This window comes from Uranotaenia lowii, chromosome 1 (genome assembly GCF_029784155.1).
Source record: "Uranotaenia lowii strain MFRU-FL chromosome 1, ASM2978415v1, whole genome shotgun sequence".
Lineage (NCBI taxonomy): Eukaryota > Metazoa > Arthropoda > Insecta > Diptera > Culicidae > Uranotaenia > Uranotaenia lowii.
The window spans coordinates 63,230,431-63,247,559 of record NC_073691.1 but is presented as its reverse complement, the minus strand read 5'-3'; the positions used below and the strand labels follow the sequence as shown (position 1 = coordinate 63,247,559).

Genomic DNA, 17,129 nt, shown 5'->3' with positions numbered 1-17,129 from the left:
CGACAGATCAGTTCAACCATGTAGAAACATATTTATGAATATTCCGGTTGCATTAAAACCGCTAGTTGAACAACGTTTGAATCAACTCGTATTAGCAGATATAATTGAAACAGTTACCATTGAGATGGATGTATCGTTTTGCTCCTCTCTGATTGTCGTCCCTAAGGGGAAAGACGATATTCGTCTAGTAATAGACCTCAGAGGACCTAACAAATATATTCACAGAACACCATTTAGTATGCCTACTTTGGAAAGTATTTTGGCGGACCTGGATGGCGCGACATGGTATTCGACAATTGATTTGTCCAACGCGTACTTCCATGTGGAGTTAGACGAAGGCTCGAGACACCTCACCAACTTTTTCACGGAGTTTGGGATGTTCCGGTGTAAAAGATTATGTTTTGGTTTAACTAACGCACCGGACATCTTCCAAGAGATAATGCAGCGAGTAATCCTGGCAGGCTGCAATGGAGTTAAAAATTATCTTGATGATATCTTGGTGTACGGTAAAAGCAAACAGGAACATGATACTCATTTGTCCGCAGTACTCGAACAGCTTTCTGCCCATAACGTCAGAATCAATCACAGCAAATGCGTGTTTGGAAGTCAAAACGTCAAATTCTTGGGATTCACTCTTACGGCATCCGGTTGGATGATTGAAGAAGAGAAACTCAACGCTATCAAACATTTCAGAACACCAGAGACCTGTGGGGAAGTAAAAAGTTTCCTCGGATTATTAACCTTCACAGACAAATTTATTCTACATAGAGCTACAAAAACAGATAGATTGAGAACGCTCGCCAAATCTGAAAAATTCTATTGGACACCAGAAGAGGATTAAAGCTGTATCAGCAGCGAAATTAGATAGCGTTAACTGGAGGATGGCATTAAATAAGTATGTGCACCATCATAATACTTTGATCCCACACTCACGCCTCAATGTCACCCCGTTCGAGTTGATGGTGGGAAGAAAATTTCGTGGAACATTTCCAAGTTTATGGAATGATTTCAATAGGAAAACTTTAGATCGCACTGATATAAGAGAGAAAGATGCTGCAGCTAAACTGGCTAGTAAGCAATATGCCGATTCGGCTAGAGGAGCCAAGGAATCATCAGTTCAGATTGGAGACAAAGTATATCTCGCAAAAGAAAGAAAATCCAAAATTGATCCTACCTTCTCTTCGGAGCGATTCCAAGTTGTAGCACGTCATGGAGCAAAGGTTGTGGTGATGAGTCCGACTGGAGTTGAGTATGAGCGCAATGTTCGAGATGTTAAGAAAGTTGATTGGAGTAACATGCCTGACGGGGACGAAACAACGGAACAGCGAATCCCGGATTTAGCAGCTAGAGGTTCCAGCCCTGAAGGTTCAGTCCGGGCTCAACGCATCACTAGAAGACCGGCAAGATTTGGAGATCAATTTGTGTACTCCATATTCAACTGAATCTTCTGTTGTATAACTAAACTTTCTTTTGTATCACTAAATCTTATAAAAAAAAAACTAGTTATTCGAACTACGACGAGACGAGATTACTAAAATCGAGAAAACAAACAGCTGATCAATGATTTGAATGAATGTTGACATTTAAACACGCTAAAATTTTTAAATCCACTTTTGAGTTGTTCACCGCGGAATAAGAAAACATTGCACACAAATTTGAGTTTCCTCAGAATAGGACGTTATGATTAAAGAAAGATACGAAAATGTATTGCTTGAAAATTTTAAATAAATATGAAGGATTTTTTATAAATTTGGGATTAAAAACAAAACTTTAAACGTATTTGTACTGATGAAAAGACTTGAATAAAGCAAAAAGGGAGTGTAGACAAGGAGAGTATTGTAGTGAATAGAGCAAGTGGGATAAATATAAATGCCAGCTATATCCAACAATATTAGGCAATTAAGGAAAATGGAAAATAAGATAGTTTTTAGATCAGTGCAACGAACGCATAGTTCCTTTGGCTTAAAAAAAAAAAAAAAAAAAAAAATACTATTAAAAAATATGTATGGAGAAACGCAAAATACAATCCCTCCGCTCTTTCGGATAAGCTGAAAGAGAAGTCAATAACTTATCTCTATACCATTTGAAAGCAGAAAAGAGATAACATAAGTCAACGTTGAAGCTAGCCGGTCAGATACGAGAGCAGCGGAGAGTAACTGGCCATTCTGTTGGTAATTGTTGATTGCGATAGACGTCACAAGTGTTGCCTTAAAAAATGGACAATCCTACCAAAGCAAATATGGCCGACAAAACCCAAATGGAAGGCGAAGTGGCTTCGGGACACGACATACAGGAGTAGACTGAGTCGATTTGGAGTTATTTCCGAATTACTCAAACCCTGAGGTCCAAAAAGTTTTGTTTGGTTCAAAATCATCCAACATTTTTTGCAAAGTTTTACAGTTATGTTTACAAGAGTAGATTTGTATTAGAAAATAAACAACTTTGTTCTGAAAAACGAACATGATTTTTCTTTCGACTTTGGTACCGGGCCAAATAATTGTGTTCGTGCCAATTTATAAATTCTCCAAAGGAAAATAATCTGCTGAACAACTTTATCCAAGACCGTAACTTAGTGAATGAAGGTACACACTCCTTTTTGGTACTTAAAATTAAGTTGACCGGGGTTCAATTCATAGTTCGATTCCATGAACTTGAAGTTGAGTTTTTTCCTTCTTTCCTTTGTCCTCCTTGCGATGCGATACGGTTCAAAACTTATCGCTTATATTAAGGATGCCAGATTTTTTTCAGCACGTGTCCGGGCCGAACAATCTGGTAATTTTCTTTGAAAGCCTGGCAAAATCAAGGCATTCCATTTCTAAATTGAAGACCAAAAATCTGAGCAATATCCGGGCAAATTTTGTCAAAACCCAGAAATATCTCAAAAAAAATCATGATAACAAATTGAAAAACGTATGTTTTCATCAAAATTTATAAACAGGTTTTAAATCGTATTAAAGGCTTCGAAAAATCCTTTCATGATTATTTTTGCATAATTTACTCAAACATTTAAACAAATTTTTTTTAGCGGTGGCTAAATAAAAAAAAATACAACGCAATTTTTTTAAGTTTGATTTGCCAAGTAAAGTGAATAGATCCGGGCAAAATCTGGGCATTTTCCAATAATATCCGGGCAACCGGGGCTGGCCGGACGGTTCCTAAATTTTGTATCAAATATCCGGGCAAACCCGGATAAAACCGGGCAATCTGGCAACTTTACCTTATATCCTTCGGCGAGGGAGCAAAACATAAGTTCGACCTAAAAGCCCATTTACACTTCAGGTGAAAATAAACGTGAAAAAATCTTATTTTATCACTAACTCAAAAACGCGGCACAACTAGCATGTGTAACATGGTGGAATCGAGGGGAAATGGTTGAAGGATGAAATTCCAGCCGGACTTATTTCTGGAAACCTTCTAGAATTGCTTTTATTTAGATTTCTCCGGTTTTCACTGCGGAAATTTCATCATGGCGGAGTAATCGGAATAAAAACAGTACTGTTCCCAATCGATTGCACTATGTCACGAAACCTAATTTCGTCGCGTTGTTGAGTTATTGATAAAATAAAGGGTGATACGGTCAAAATTTGGTCAATTTCAACTTGACGTATTTCTTTCAATTTTGCATTTAAAAAACCTGAACACCCTTCATTTTGAAGGTTTGTGTGTTTAGAATTTTGCTCCTATTTTGATTTTGGAATTCACTCTTCAGTTGTCAAAATGCCGTCCAAGGAAGAAGAGCAGCGTATCAAAATTTTGCTCGCGCATCGCGAAAATCCAAGCTACTCGCACGCAAAGCTGGCAAAATCGCTAAAAGTTGCCAAATTCCCCGTTACAAATGTAATAAAAGTATTTGGGGAACGTTTGTTGACAGCCAGGAAGTTTGGATCGGGGGGAAATCGAAAACTGGCAGCCACTGAGACGACAAAGAGAGTCGCCGGTAGTTTCAAGCGAAACCCTAACCTCTCTCTCCGAGATGCCGCAAATAAGCTGGGTGTATCGTCTACAACCGTGCATCGAGCCAAAAAACGAGCCGGACTATCGACTTACAAGAAGGTAGTGACTCCAAATCGTGATGATTAACAAAATACGACGGCCAAAGCGCGATCCCGGAGGCTGTACACGACGATGCTGACGAAGTTTGACTGCGTGGTAATGGACGACGAAACCTACGTCAAAGCCGACTACAAGCAGCTTCCGAGACAGGAGTTTTATACGGCAAAAGGAACGGGAAAGGTAGCAGATATTTTCAAGCACATGAAACTGTCTAAGTTCGCGAAGAAATATCTGGTTTGGCAAGCCATCTGTACCTGTGGCTTGAAAAGCAGCATTTTCATAGCTTCTGGGACTGTCAACCAAGAAATTTACGTGAAAGAGTGTTTGAATAAACGTCTGCTGCCTTTCCTGAAGAAACACGGTTGTTCCGTACTGTATTGGCCGGATTTTGCATCTTGCCATTACGGTAAAAAGATCATGGAGCGGTACGCCGCCAACAACGTGCAGGTGGTTCCCAAGGACAAGAACCCTCCCAACACGCCAGAGCTCCGCCCAATTGAGAAAAACTGGGCTATTGTCAAGCGGAACCTAAAGAAGACCAAAAAAACTGCTAAGGACGAGCAGCAGTTCAAGGCAAACTGGCTTTCTGCGGCGAAGAAGGTGGTCAAGGTAGCTGTACAAAATCTGATGGCAGGCGTTAAGCGTAAGGCCGGGCAATTCGGATTTCGAAAAGCGGAAGCCTAACTGAATATTTTTCCTGAATTTTATACTAATTTAACTTGAAAAAGAAATTTAATTTGTTTTTTTTTTAAATAAACGATTTCCCCGATTTACACACGTTTCCCTTGACCAAATTTTGACCGTATCACCCTTTAAGATTTTTCACGTTTATTTTCACATGCAGTGTAAATGGGCCTTAATGAATTAAAAATTTTACTCTCTTTGTGTTTGTTGAACTAAAAGAATTTAGCGAATTCAATTCGATCGTCACAAAATTCCGTCACTTAACGTAAAATTGTGATCTTCATTGTCCTCATATGGTAAACAGCGTGGGTCTGGAACCTTCCGAATGTTACTTCTTGTTGCAGCATCCGGAAGTGTCCATAGTGGTTTTGACCGGAATTTCCAAACTTTGCAATCATTACATTGCAATGCAATCTACTGGAGCTGGGTTGTAGCCTTCCTTAAATGCCCTGAGTATCAACAGCCTTAAAAAAAGAATAATTTGGAGTTTGGCTGACGAACTGAGTTTTGAGTATGCCTATAAGAACTTATTTTTGAGATTGCCCAGTGGAACTCAAAGGTGAGGGCTGCCACTGAAGTGCTGTTTTGAACCAAAACAACTTAATTTTGAGTTTGAAATCGGGAGCGTGTATATCTTTTTGAGTTGTAGCGTAACATTTCATAAGGGCGAAAGTAGCAGTTAGCTCGAAACGAGAAAAACGCGTTTGAAAATTCGGAACACCTATTCAAATCCTAGTTAAAAAATCGACCACTTTTTGTTCAACAAAATCAAAAAATGTGCATTAAATTCACTTATTGTTCGATGGTTATCAAGAACTTTAACTTTTTTCACATGATTTCACAGATTTTCGTGTTTCGCTCTTTTGTTGTTTTCGATTCCAGTTACGACTGCAAGTTTCGCCCAATTGTTCGGCCGTTTTTTGTTTTGGTTTTGAAGTTTCGCCTTTTGGTCCTACACGCAAAAACTAATTAGGCCGTTTTGTCACACACGGTCAACTCAGTTACGCCTATTGGCCCTACACGAATAGAAAAATTAACCCCATTTTGTATAGGCGTAACTTCACGTTTGAACGAAAATGCATCAACAGGAAGTTTCGCCCAACTGAATTTTATTAACTTTTTGAAAGTTTTGAGTGATTTTAAGATGAATCCGCGTTAATTAGGTAAAGTGCAACCGCATGCATCCGAAATGGCCGTTAACTCGATTTGTTTACATTTGACAGTTTCGCCCTTTTGAAATGTTACGCTAGAATTTTTCTATTCATGTTGGGCCATGTGTGATAAAACGGCCTAATTAGTTTTTGCGTGTAGGACCAAAAGGCGAAACTTCAAAACCAAAACAAAAAACGGCCGAACAATTGGGCGAAACTTGCAGTCGTAACTGTAATCGAAGACAAAAAAAGGCGAAACTCGAAAATCTCTGGAATTTAGTGAAAAAAGTTAAAGTTATCGATAACCAACGAACAATGAGTGAATATAATGCAAATTCTTTGAGTTTGTTGGACAAAACGTGGTCGATTTTTTAAATAGGATATGATTAGATGTTCCGAAATTTCAAACGCGTTTTTCTCGTTTCGAGCTTACTGCTAGTTTCTCCCTTATGAAATGTTACGCTATATATTTGTGCTTTTTGGGAACTTTTTTGAAGATGAAATGAATTGTATACATTCAACAACCAATATAAACTAGCTTTGGTTTTCAGCTTTGGTTTTGCCTGTGTGCTCAGAAAGGACAATAAAATTGGAAATTTATTCGTAAAAATGCATAGTGTTGATTTGAAACAATACTTGTTAAAATAAAATTATCTCGGAATCGCGTGAATATTTTTGAGTTGTGTTTTCACAAAAAATATTTGAGAGATTGCAACAAAACAACCCAGGGTATTTTTGTTTATCGTTATACAGTTTTATAAGAAGAATTAGAGAGTAGGGAAACGGATTTATTTTGGACCAAAATCAATAAAAATCATCTTACTTCACGTTATGAACAATGTTTGCTTAATAATGTTTTACATAAACATACTATTCTACCGAAACGGGTTAAAATTATGCATTTTTTATTTTTGTTATAATTTTGAAGGATGCAGATATATGCAGCTATTTTTTTTCTTGTTAACGAATTATTTGACCGTTAGCTATGTTTAAATGACAAAACGAGTTTCGGGCAAGGCTAGGCTTTTTTGAGAGACCAAAATGTTTGTTGAACCCTTGGAGTAAACCATAAAACTGCTTTTTTTTAACACTTTTTTGTTAACCGTGTAGAAATATTTCGAAAAGAAGCTTAAAAAACAGGCTTTCTTACGATGTACTGGAAATTGCTGTAGCATTTCTTTTATAAGAGGAACGTTGTTTTAAATATTTCGTAGGGTTTTGTACTTATTTCCAGTGTTCGGCATCGCTAATTGAAAAATTAGCGGCGCTAATTAAATCGCTAACTCATTCAAATTTAGCGATCGCTAATTAAAACCGCTAAATCAGCTGAAAAAGTTATCGCTTCAAGTTTAAAGCGCTAATCGCTAATCGCTAACTGTTGACTAACAATAACGTAAACAGCATGGCCAGAGGATGGATTATTGTTGCATCTCAATTCGTTTGCTCAAAAACTTTACAAATATGGTGGATTATTTATTGTGCCCAGTCTGATGAAATTTTTTTTTACCAGGTTTCACTTTTTTTTCAAACTTTCCAAATAGGAATGCAAAATTCTTATGATGATCTATAAAAACTAAATGAAATGAAAATCCAAATTCATTCTATGGCGATTTTATCTTATCTTTATTTTACCTGATTTGAAATACCAGTGAAAAACTGTATTGTGAAAAGTAAATATCTCATCCACTTCAAACAAGTTGTAGAAAGTGGATTTTTCCAGCACGATTCGTACATGTATTAAACGAGACTTGCCGGGTGGGATAGTAACGTTGAAATCTAAAATAAAAAAAACTTGGAAATTTGGAAAAGCCATTGAAAATCCATCATTTAACCTAAAAAGCACATGCTAAAGTCACGTAAAATATTGATCAAGTAGGCCGTGGACTGTACTTTTGCAGGCAAAAAAACAGTATCGAAAAGTTGACCTTTTAGCTATGAATTACATAAAGGATGTTTTAAATAGTTTAATATTGTTTAACCATATTTCTTGAATTCTTTTTCTAAGAATGTTGAGAAAAGAAGTACTAAAAGAGAAAATAAAAGTAAATCTGTATGAGGCATTCCTGCCCTGAGATCATTCGAAGTGACCACTTTCACTTGAAGCGCATATTGGTGTAAGAATGAAACCTGATGTCTCCTTAACTTGTCAAACGACAAAAAGTTTTCTTCTATCAGTAATAATTCGTGAATTTGAAACAAGTAAATGGAAGTTAGCGGTCTTCATTTAGCGAAACCAAAAAATAGCGGAACTTTTTAATTCGCTAGCTCGATCAAAATTTAGCGGCAAAATCAAACCGCTAACAAAAAGCTATCGGACTAACTAGCGATTAGCGGATTAGCGTTTTTGTGCCGAACACTGCTTATTTCTATTTTCGGCAGACTTGGAATTCTTCCAAGAATTATAGGCAATATTTCTGTTTATGATAGCATGATTTCTTCATTCATTCAACATTTATTTATAGAAAGAAACGCTTTATGTCATATTTCATTATTATCAAAAACTTTGACTAAAACATAACTGTAGAAGGGCAAATAAAACGAACTCATGTGTTTAAAGAAAAACGAAATTTCACGCAATTTTTTTTAAACATTGGGTGAAAAATATCAACCAAAATTTAATAGGTTCATCACTAAATCAATTCAAATTTTATAATAGATTTAAACTTTTTCGCGAAGATTCATTCTGTCAAACAGAATAATCATTTGTTTTTCTTTTTATTTTTTGAACGAACATTTTTAAAGGTTTTTTAACCGTTTTCTAGGTAAAACTTGTTTTTGTTCGAACTGATGGTACTATTCATCATCACTACAATTTTTAAAGTTAGCGATTACTTGGAGTCATTATTTTTAGGAAATCACCGTCCTCTCAGCGTTGGACGATGAATCGTTGGTAAAATTGATAGATTTGAAATCCTTTTTTCTGAGCGCATTATCGAAAAGTTTTTTTTTTACAATTTTAAGTTTTTCCTTAAAGACTCGATTTGTTTTTCTACAAGCAGTGTAAAAAACTTCGTTTTGGTCCAAAACTTATCCATGATTTGTCGCAGAATTTTTAAGTAACGAACATTGAGGTTTTTATAAGAAAATTGAATATTTTGTACTGAAAAATCAACATCATTATTTTATTCTTCTGTGGAACCGATCCAGCTAATGGATTTCTAAATTTCCTGAACGAAATTCTCCGCTGAACTACTTTGTTCAAATCCGTAACTTCGCAACTTATGAGGCAAAAAAGTTATTAGCTGTTTTGACATCATTTCTGGAGCCTCGCGAAGTATTGCATGTAAAGAAGTCATAATTTGCTATAAGCTATAGTCACCAGTAATGTCAGTTATGATCAGTGATGTCAATTGAATTTATTATTTATCAATGCCGAAAGAGATACCCCCATTCAACACATAATAACTTTTTTGTCTAATAAAATACGAAGTTGTTCCTTCAGTTTTTTTTTTAGTTTCGATTATAGTCGTTTTTATAACTTTATGTTATTCGCGGCTTATATCAACGATGCAGTTTGGCGGACAGTCGTTGAAAAACTTATCCAGTACTACTGTGATCGATGTTTACTCTTGGGTTCGAACTCACGGACATCAGCTCAGGAAGCAACTGACATGCTATATCACAAGCTCAAAATTCCTTTAGGAAATTAATAAATTGGCACAAAAAACATAAGCAGGTTTGGTACCACAAAAGAAACAATATGGTGTTGATTTTTCAGTACAAAATATTCAATTTTCCCATGCAAATCCAAAAGTTCAAATTTACTCACAAGACCCGAATGAACACTCAGCGTTTAAAAGGTCATTCATAAAATAAAAAAAAATTTTTACTCATGTAAACGTTACTTAAAAAATCTGCGAAAAATCATGGATGAGTTCTGGACCAAAACTAAGCTTTTTAGACCCCAAGGTTTGAGAAATTCAAAATGACCCCAAATCGACTCAGTCTATTTTAGCATGTTAAGCAAGATTAAGGGTAAGAAAATTCATAATTTTACATTTTTGTTTTTATACCGTTTACTAAAAGAGTGGTTCACCAAGTGTTTTCACCCTCTCGAAATTTCACATGATTTACTATAGGGGAGATAAGGGCATAATGGACACTTTAAGGAAAACGCTTATTTAACCATAGAGAACAGCTATAATATGTGAACTACATCATTGTTTCGTGTTCAGACACTAAAATAGTTCATTGCTAAATTGAGGAACAATGTGTAAATCATGCTGCAGTGCGTACATATTCGATCAAGATGATTTAAAGGTCATAAATGCTTATTTCGTGGTGCTCAAAAATTATACTATTTTCGTCACAGTCACTTGAGAACCTAGCTGGTTATTTTTAATATTTCTGTAAAGATGATAAGGATATTTCTTTTTTGGTGAAAAATAAATACTATACACAGCAAAAAATTTCTAAAAGTACACGGAATCTAAAAAACGAGTGATCTATTTTTTCTTGAGTGTAATTGCAAAAAGATGTAATTTTAAACTCCTTTTGATGTAATATTAGACTTTTTTCAAAAATAGGATAGAAATAAACTGTTTTGATGTAATTTTACATTGCGTCGTGTAAAAATCAACCGGTCAATGAAATTTATGTCACAAACCGTGTAAAGTTAGATCTGTTTGATTTAAAATTGAATGCAAATATTTAACTTCTGCCTTTTTATATTTCGTTAGTTTGCGCACAAAGTAAACAAGTCGAAAAATTATTCGGAAACGAGTCGATCAAAGGTGTAGCTACCTACAGCAGCACTTCTAGAGTCTTTTAAAGTCGTAAGTATACGTGAAATGAAGAATGCGGTTGAAACTGACTAGTTTTTTCTCCATTACAGCAAGGTCAGATATTTTCGCAAAGGCTGATATTTATCCGGACAGTTATTATCCGGACAAACTTTTGTCAGATCAATTAAAGTGTCCAAGTGCTGACCGAAAGATCATGATGTTCCGGAACCATTCGAGGATACTGATGACGCTGAACTGTAAAAACATCCGCGTGCTGGGAATCATCGGATGTAACAACAATTCCAGCTTGACGCTTTCCGTGATGGTGTTTTAATTTTCAGTTTTGTAAATAAATGTGAATTAAAAATAATACATGTGGGCGTATTCATTCAAAGACAAAAGCAAAAACCTGAATATTTAGCAAAAATATCAATATTTACGATAATAAATTTAAAAATTTACATCCCTGTGTATTTTTACACGACGGCTTTAGTGATTCGATCTCGTGCATTGGTTTCAATCTAAATTTACACGCCTCAAAAATTACATCCTGGAAAAAATAAACCGTGATAGAATTTTACATCGAAATCGATGTTCCGTTTTCGTGCATCGTTTTCGATCTAAATTTACACGAATTTTTCTTGCTGTGTAGGTAGTACGAAAGAAATCCTCATGGAAATTTCTTTCAGAAAATACTTACTTTTGTAGAAAAGAGTAGTGCTTATTAAGCCCCGGGTGCTCGTTATGCCCTTATCTCCCCTACTAAGAATTCAAATCGCTTAGAAGTGTTCCATAGCTTTGAGTGTCATGGAGGCTGTTTTTTCTAGCAATAGAGGGTGTATGTTGACATTTGAACTCATCACTTTTGATTGGAATTTTCCCCCATTTTTTTTTCTTTTATCTTCCATTCTCGGAACGATGACTAAAGCAACGATTAATCACTCCTCTCGCTATTAATTAATCCGGATAATAAAGATATAGAAATTACGCTTTCCACCATTGGTCAACCCCTCAAAGGCGCCGTTGTTTCCCTACAGAGACTCGCGTTCAAAACAGACCGATTTTGTTCCCCTTCGGTGGATTGTTTTCCGGGAGTTTGGTTGCCCATTTCAAGTCATATCGCACTCGGCATCGGAAAACCTTAGCCAAACTGGCGAAGTTAATTGAAAAGACCCATAACAATAACTCATCCTCGCGCAAAGTATCTCGGGCTGTTTGACTCCGGGAATCTGCTCGCAAATGCCAATGGAATTTCATGAGCCATTCTCATGAGCTAAGCTGAGTGCGACCTTTGGGAGGAGTTATCTTTTAACGTTCCGCTCAGAGGTAGGGTTGTTTGCCAAATGTTTATGTCTTAATATTTCATCCTAAACAATTGCTGGTTTTGATGGACTTTGTTTAAAGTTAATGAATTTTGAGAAATTAAAGAGAATCCTAATCCGAATTTAGAACTACATTTGAGGTTTGATTTTTTTGTCATTCCCAAATACTTTCAAGCATTCCAACGTTACCTAAACCAAAAAAAAAACAAAAGCTTAATTTGAAAATAATTCAACCGCAAATCACAAGCTGACAGTCTACGCTACTATGCCTATTATGAAAACAGACAAACAATTTCATTTCCACATGTACTATTAAGTGTGTCGTTCACTATGGAACGATGCTTTCAAAAACGCACAACAGTCTGACTAACCACAATCGACACGCAAACGGAATCTCACTTTCGTTGGCTACCGAACCGTAAAATGGTTGAAAATTTATCACAGAACTAAAAGTAAAATCACAAAAATAATCACACCTCATTATTCATGCATTTTGAGCACACTCACCCACATCTAGGAACAAACGTACATAAGTCGCTCGAGCGCCCAACGGTAATTTATTCTGACGTAGAGTCGAATTTGGGAGATTTAATCCGATTGTTAGATTGTAAGTTTTTCTTTGCGACGGCATCGGAAATTAGCATACGTTGTTGCTTGAGAAATTAATACGAAACGATTAGTTGCAGCGTTTTTCAGTGGCAGAGGAAGAAAAATTCACTGCTTTACGTTTTTTCCCTTTATATTTTGGACATCATAGCTTTCGGTCATTACCATACCAGACAGAAAACCGCAGCTAGTCTACTCCCCTACAACGTGGTCGATTCGATGCACCGAGTTGAGATAAATGTGGCACAAGGGAATCGATCTTGGTGAACATGATGGGCATGGAAAACTAATTTCTGTTTCGGTTTTCTTTGACTTGCCAAGATCGTTCTTATTTGTTCAGATGCATCGGAGACGCGTGATCCATTGATTATAGCTTCTAAGAACTGCCCTTTTGATTTATGTTTTTAACAGAGAAAGAGTTTATAAACACTAGCAACTGGGGAAGAAAATATCAACCTATCAAGTAATATCTTAAATATTTCAACAAAAGTCTAACTTCTAGAGACAATAAAAAGATTAGTCGTGGCACTTTCGTTTATAACGATTTTTCGAAAACATCGGCCCAGCAAGCATGTGTTTTTCCAACTGAGCTATATCACCACTACTCAAACAAACGATGAAAAATGTGTACAGTTGCTCAAAAGAACATAAAAAAATAAAAAAAATAAATAAAATGAAAAACAAAAACGCTAACAAACGACTGAATATGACAAAAAATGTATTGTTTTAACTAAAAATTGATTTGAATAGTTAAAATGACGAATATGAAAATAATAACAAATTAGAGATGTGCCTAATAGCAGTTTTCGACCAACGGCCGAATATTGAATATTGACCTTTTCAAATATTTTGTCAAACGAATATTTGGCTGAATATTCGGTCGAATATTCTATTGAGTTTTGAGTAAAAATACAAAGGTGATTATTTCAATATTCTTCTATTTCTTCCATCTTAATGCCCCTCATGTTTTGAGTCGATTGTTTTGAACCAGATGATATTACCTGATGATGGATTAAAACATATTTTCTAAGTGAGGGTCTCTCTGATTCAGAAAAAAACACCAATAACTTGAGGACATCAGATGACTAATCGTTTCTAGGGCGCAATTCAGTTTTTGTTGTTCAAAGTAGTTGAGTGGAGTTATTATTATTACTAGTTATTAACTAGGTAAATGGCTAACCAGTGTTTACCTAAACTATTTCAGGTTGCACTATTTCAGAGAAAAATTGTGCTTTTTATCATTTCATTGTAAAGTTACTATTCTACTGCATTGTTAACAAGTCGTACCTGCGTGAGTCTTCAAGTTTGAGACTAAATGATGAGGAAACCGCACTTATAGAAAAAAACGGCTTGTTGAGAGGACAGCTGTAGGAAAACGGCGAATTGAAAGGGCAGCCTTGAGATTGCGTGCTGAGAGGACCGTACTGATAGAAAAAAACATCTGGTTGAGGGCACAGCTATAGAAAACCGGTTAGTTGGAAGGACAGCCTTGGATTGCGTGTTGAGAGATCCGCAATGATAGAAAAAAAACTGGTTAAGAGGACAGCTACAGAAAAACGGTGAAGCCTTAGGATGCGTGTTGAGAGAACAGCAATAATGGAAAAACAGCTGGTTGAGAGGACATCTGTAGAAAAACGGTGAGTAGAAAAGGCAGCCTAGAGATTGCGTGTTGAGAGGACCGCGCTGATAAAAAAACAGAGTGTTGAGAGGACACCTCAGAAAAACGGTGAGTTGAAATGACAGCCTTGAGAAACAGCTTGTTGAGAAGACAGCTGTAGAAAATGGGTTAGTTGAAAGGACAGCCTTGAGATAGCGTGTTGAGAGAACCGCAATGATAGAAAAACTGCTGGTTGAGAGGACAACTACAGAAAAACGGTGACTTGAAAGGACAGCCTTAAGATGCGTGTTGAGAGAACTGCACTGAAAAAAACAGCGTATTGAGAGGACAGTTGTAGAGCAACGGTGAATAGAAAGGACAGCCTTGAGATTGCGAATTGAAAGGACCGCGCTGATAGAATAATAGCTGGTTGAGAGGACAGCAATAGAAAAAATGGCAAGTTGAGAGGTGCCAGCTTTGATATTGCGTGTTGAGAGGACCGCACTGATATGAAAAACGGCTTGTTGAGAAGACAGCTATAGACTTAGAGATTGCGTGTTGAGAGGACCGCACTGATAAACTAAACAGCTTGTGAGAGGACATCTGTAGAAAAACGGTGAAATGAAAGGACAGCCTTGGGATTGCGTGTTGGGAGGACCGCACTGATAGAAAAAAAAACTTGTTGAGAGGATAGCTGAAGAAAAACGATGAGTTGAAATGACAGCCTTGAGATTGCGTGTTGAGAGGACCGCACTGATAGAATAACATCGTGTTGAGAAGATAGCTGTTGTAGAAACGGTGAGTTGAAAGGACAGCCTTAAGATTGCATGTTAAGAGAATTGCGCTGATTAAAAAACAGCGTGTTGAGAGGACAGCTGTTGAAAAACAGTGAGTTGAAAGGGCAGCCTTGAGATTGTGTGTTTAGAGGACCGCACTAATAGAAAAACAGCTTGTTGAGAGCACAGCTTAAGAAAAATGGTGAGTTGAAAGGACAGCCTTGAGATTGCGGTTGAGAGGATCGCGCCGATGGCAAAACAGCGTGTTGAGAGGACATCTGTAGAAAAACGGTGAGTTGGAAGGACGTCTTTGAGATTGTCTGTTGAGAGGACCACGCTGATAGAATAACAGCTTGTTGAGAGGACAGCTGTAGAGAAACGGTGAATTGAAAGGACAGCCTTGAAATTGCGTGTTGAGAGGACCGCGCTGATAAAAATAACAGCGTGTTGAAAGGACAGCTGTGGAAAAACGGTTAGTTGAAAGGACAGTCTTGAGATTGCGTGTTAAGACGATCGCGCTGATTAATTTAAAAAAAAAACAGAGTGTTGAGAGGACAGCTTAGAAAACGGTGAGTTGAAAGGGCAGTCTTGAGTTTGCGTGTTGAGAGGACCACACTGTTAGAAAAACAGCTTGTTGAGAGGAAAGCTGTAGAGAAACAATGAATTGAAAGGACAGCCTTGAGTTGGCGTGTTGAGAGGACCGCACTTCTACAAAAACAGGTTGTTGCGAGGACAGCTGTAGAAAACCGGTGAGTGGAAAAGACAGCCTTGAGATTTCGTTTTTAGAGGACCGCGCTGATAGAAAAACAGCTTGTTGAGCTGTAGAAAAACGGTGAGTTGAAACAACAGCTTAGAGATTGCGTGTTGAGAGGACCGCACTGATTAATAAAAACAAACAGAGTGTAGAGAGAACAGCTTAGAAAAACGGTGAGTTGAAAGGGCAGTCTTGAGAGTGCGTGTTGAGAGGACCGCACTGATAGAAAAATAGCGTGTTGAGAGGACAGCTATAGAAAAAATGGCAAGTTGAGAGAGTCCTTCGAGTCTAAATCTACTCTGTTTTACGCTGGTGGTTCAACGAAACCATCTTTTAACTAGTGACTACCTTTAACAAACTAAACAAGAGTTGTGAGATTTTCGTGGACATTGGAATAACGGAAGACTGTATCTAAGAATGTACAGATGTTCTACTGTATTTAATCGTGCAAAAGCTGTACAGTTTTCAACCATAACTTCAAGTTGAAAATTGATTTTGAAACGTTTCTTCGGTAAATGACAAGTTATTTTTGGAAATTTTCCCGCTTATATTTTGACACTTTTCATATTAAACATAGACACTCCTTAAAGTTTTAACTTAAACTTTAAACGTGAGCATTAGAAAGAAATTGATGCGACAGTCGTATATTTTTTGGTTAAATATTGGTTTAATTTCAAAAAGAATTTTTTTTATCAAGAAATGACATTTCCCGTTGTGGATTATTTTATGATGTAACATAAATAACTATTAACAACTGCCATTGAGAAAGAATTATGCCACCGTCAGCCAATCTCTCTCCAGACAAAACATATATTTTCCTTTTTTCTCTCGTGCTCTTCCAGGGTCTCATTCGGTTCGTCCAAAGGTTCGATGGTGGAGACGCTGGTGTTCGAGACACCGACCCCACTTCCGGAACACGCCGAGCGCCAGTTCTTCCACTCGCCCGCGGTCCTAGCCGGTGCCGGAACAACAGTTGTCACCAGTAGTGGCACCGTTCCGTCGTCGTATCACCACCCTCATCACCATTACCATCACATGTCACATTACCACCATCCGATGCATCAGCAGCAACAGCAACCGCTCCTGCATCCACAACATCCGGTCCCAGGCAGCAGCACCACTGCCACGACAGACGGTGGCAGTCTTTCCGGGCTAGATGATAGTGGAATAGAACTGCAAGAAGAGTAAGTAGGCCTAGAAATATGTATCTATTTATGTTAGTAGTTTTGACAGTCTGTGTTGTAAATGTCTATTTTTGGAACTATTTTGGACCGAATGGAGGAGACATAACTTTGTCTGGTGGTTTATTTCTTCGGCTTGGTCTTGGTCCAAATGGATTAGGAAAACCAACCATCTATTTAGATATACTTGAGACATTGTTGGGGAGCACACCGCGAAAAATGCTGAACAAAAATTTTAAGTTCTTATTGATACTTTCAAATTTCGGAATTCAAATTCAAAT

General features: G+C 37.1%; 1 protein-coding gene across 1 annotated transcript in view; it reads left to right on the top strand.

Annotated features, from left to right (window-relative positions):
• Positions 1 to 17,129, top strand: part of LOC129738567 (uncharacterized transmembrane protein DDB_G0289901-like) — a 189,203-nt gene that overhangs the window by 149,913 nt on the left and 22,161 nt on the right. Inside the window, exon 4 of the mRNA XM_055729798.1 lies at positions 16,510 to 16,851. Within this exon, the coding sequence (XP_055585773.1) occupies positions 16,510 to 16,851 (342 nt within the window). The remainder of the gene's footprint in view (positions 1 to 16,509; positions 16,852 to 17,129) is intronic.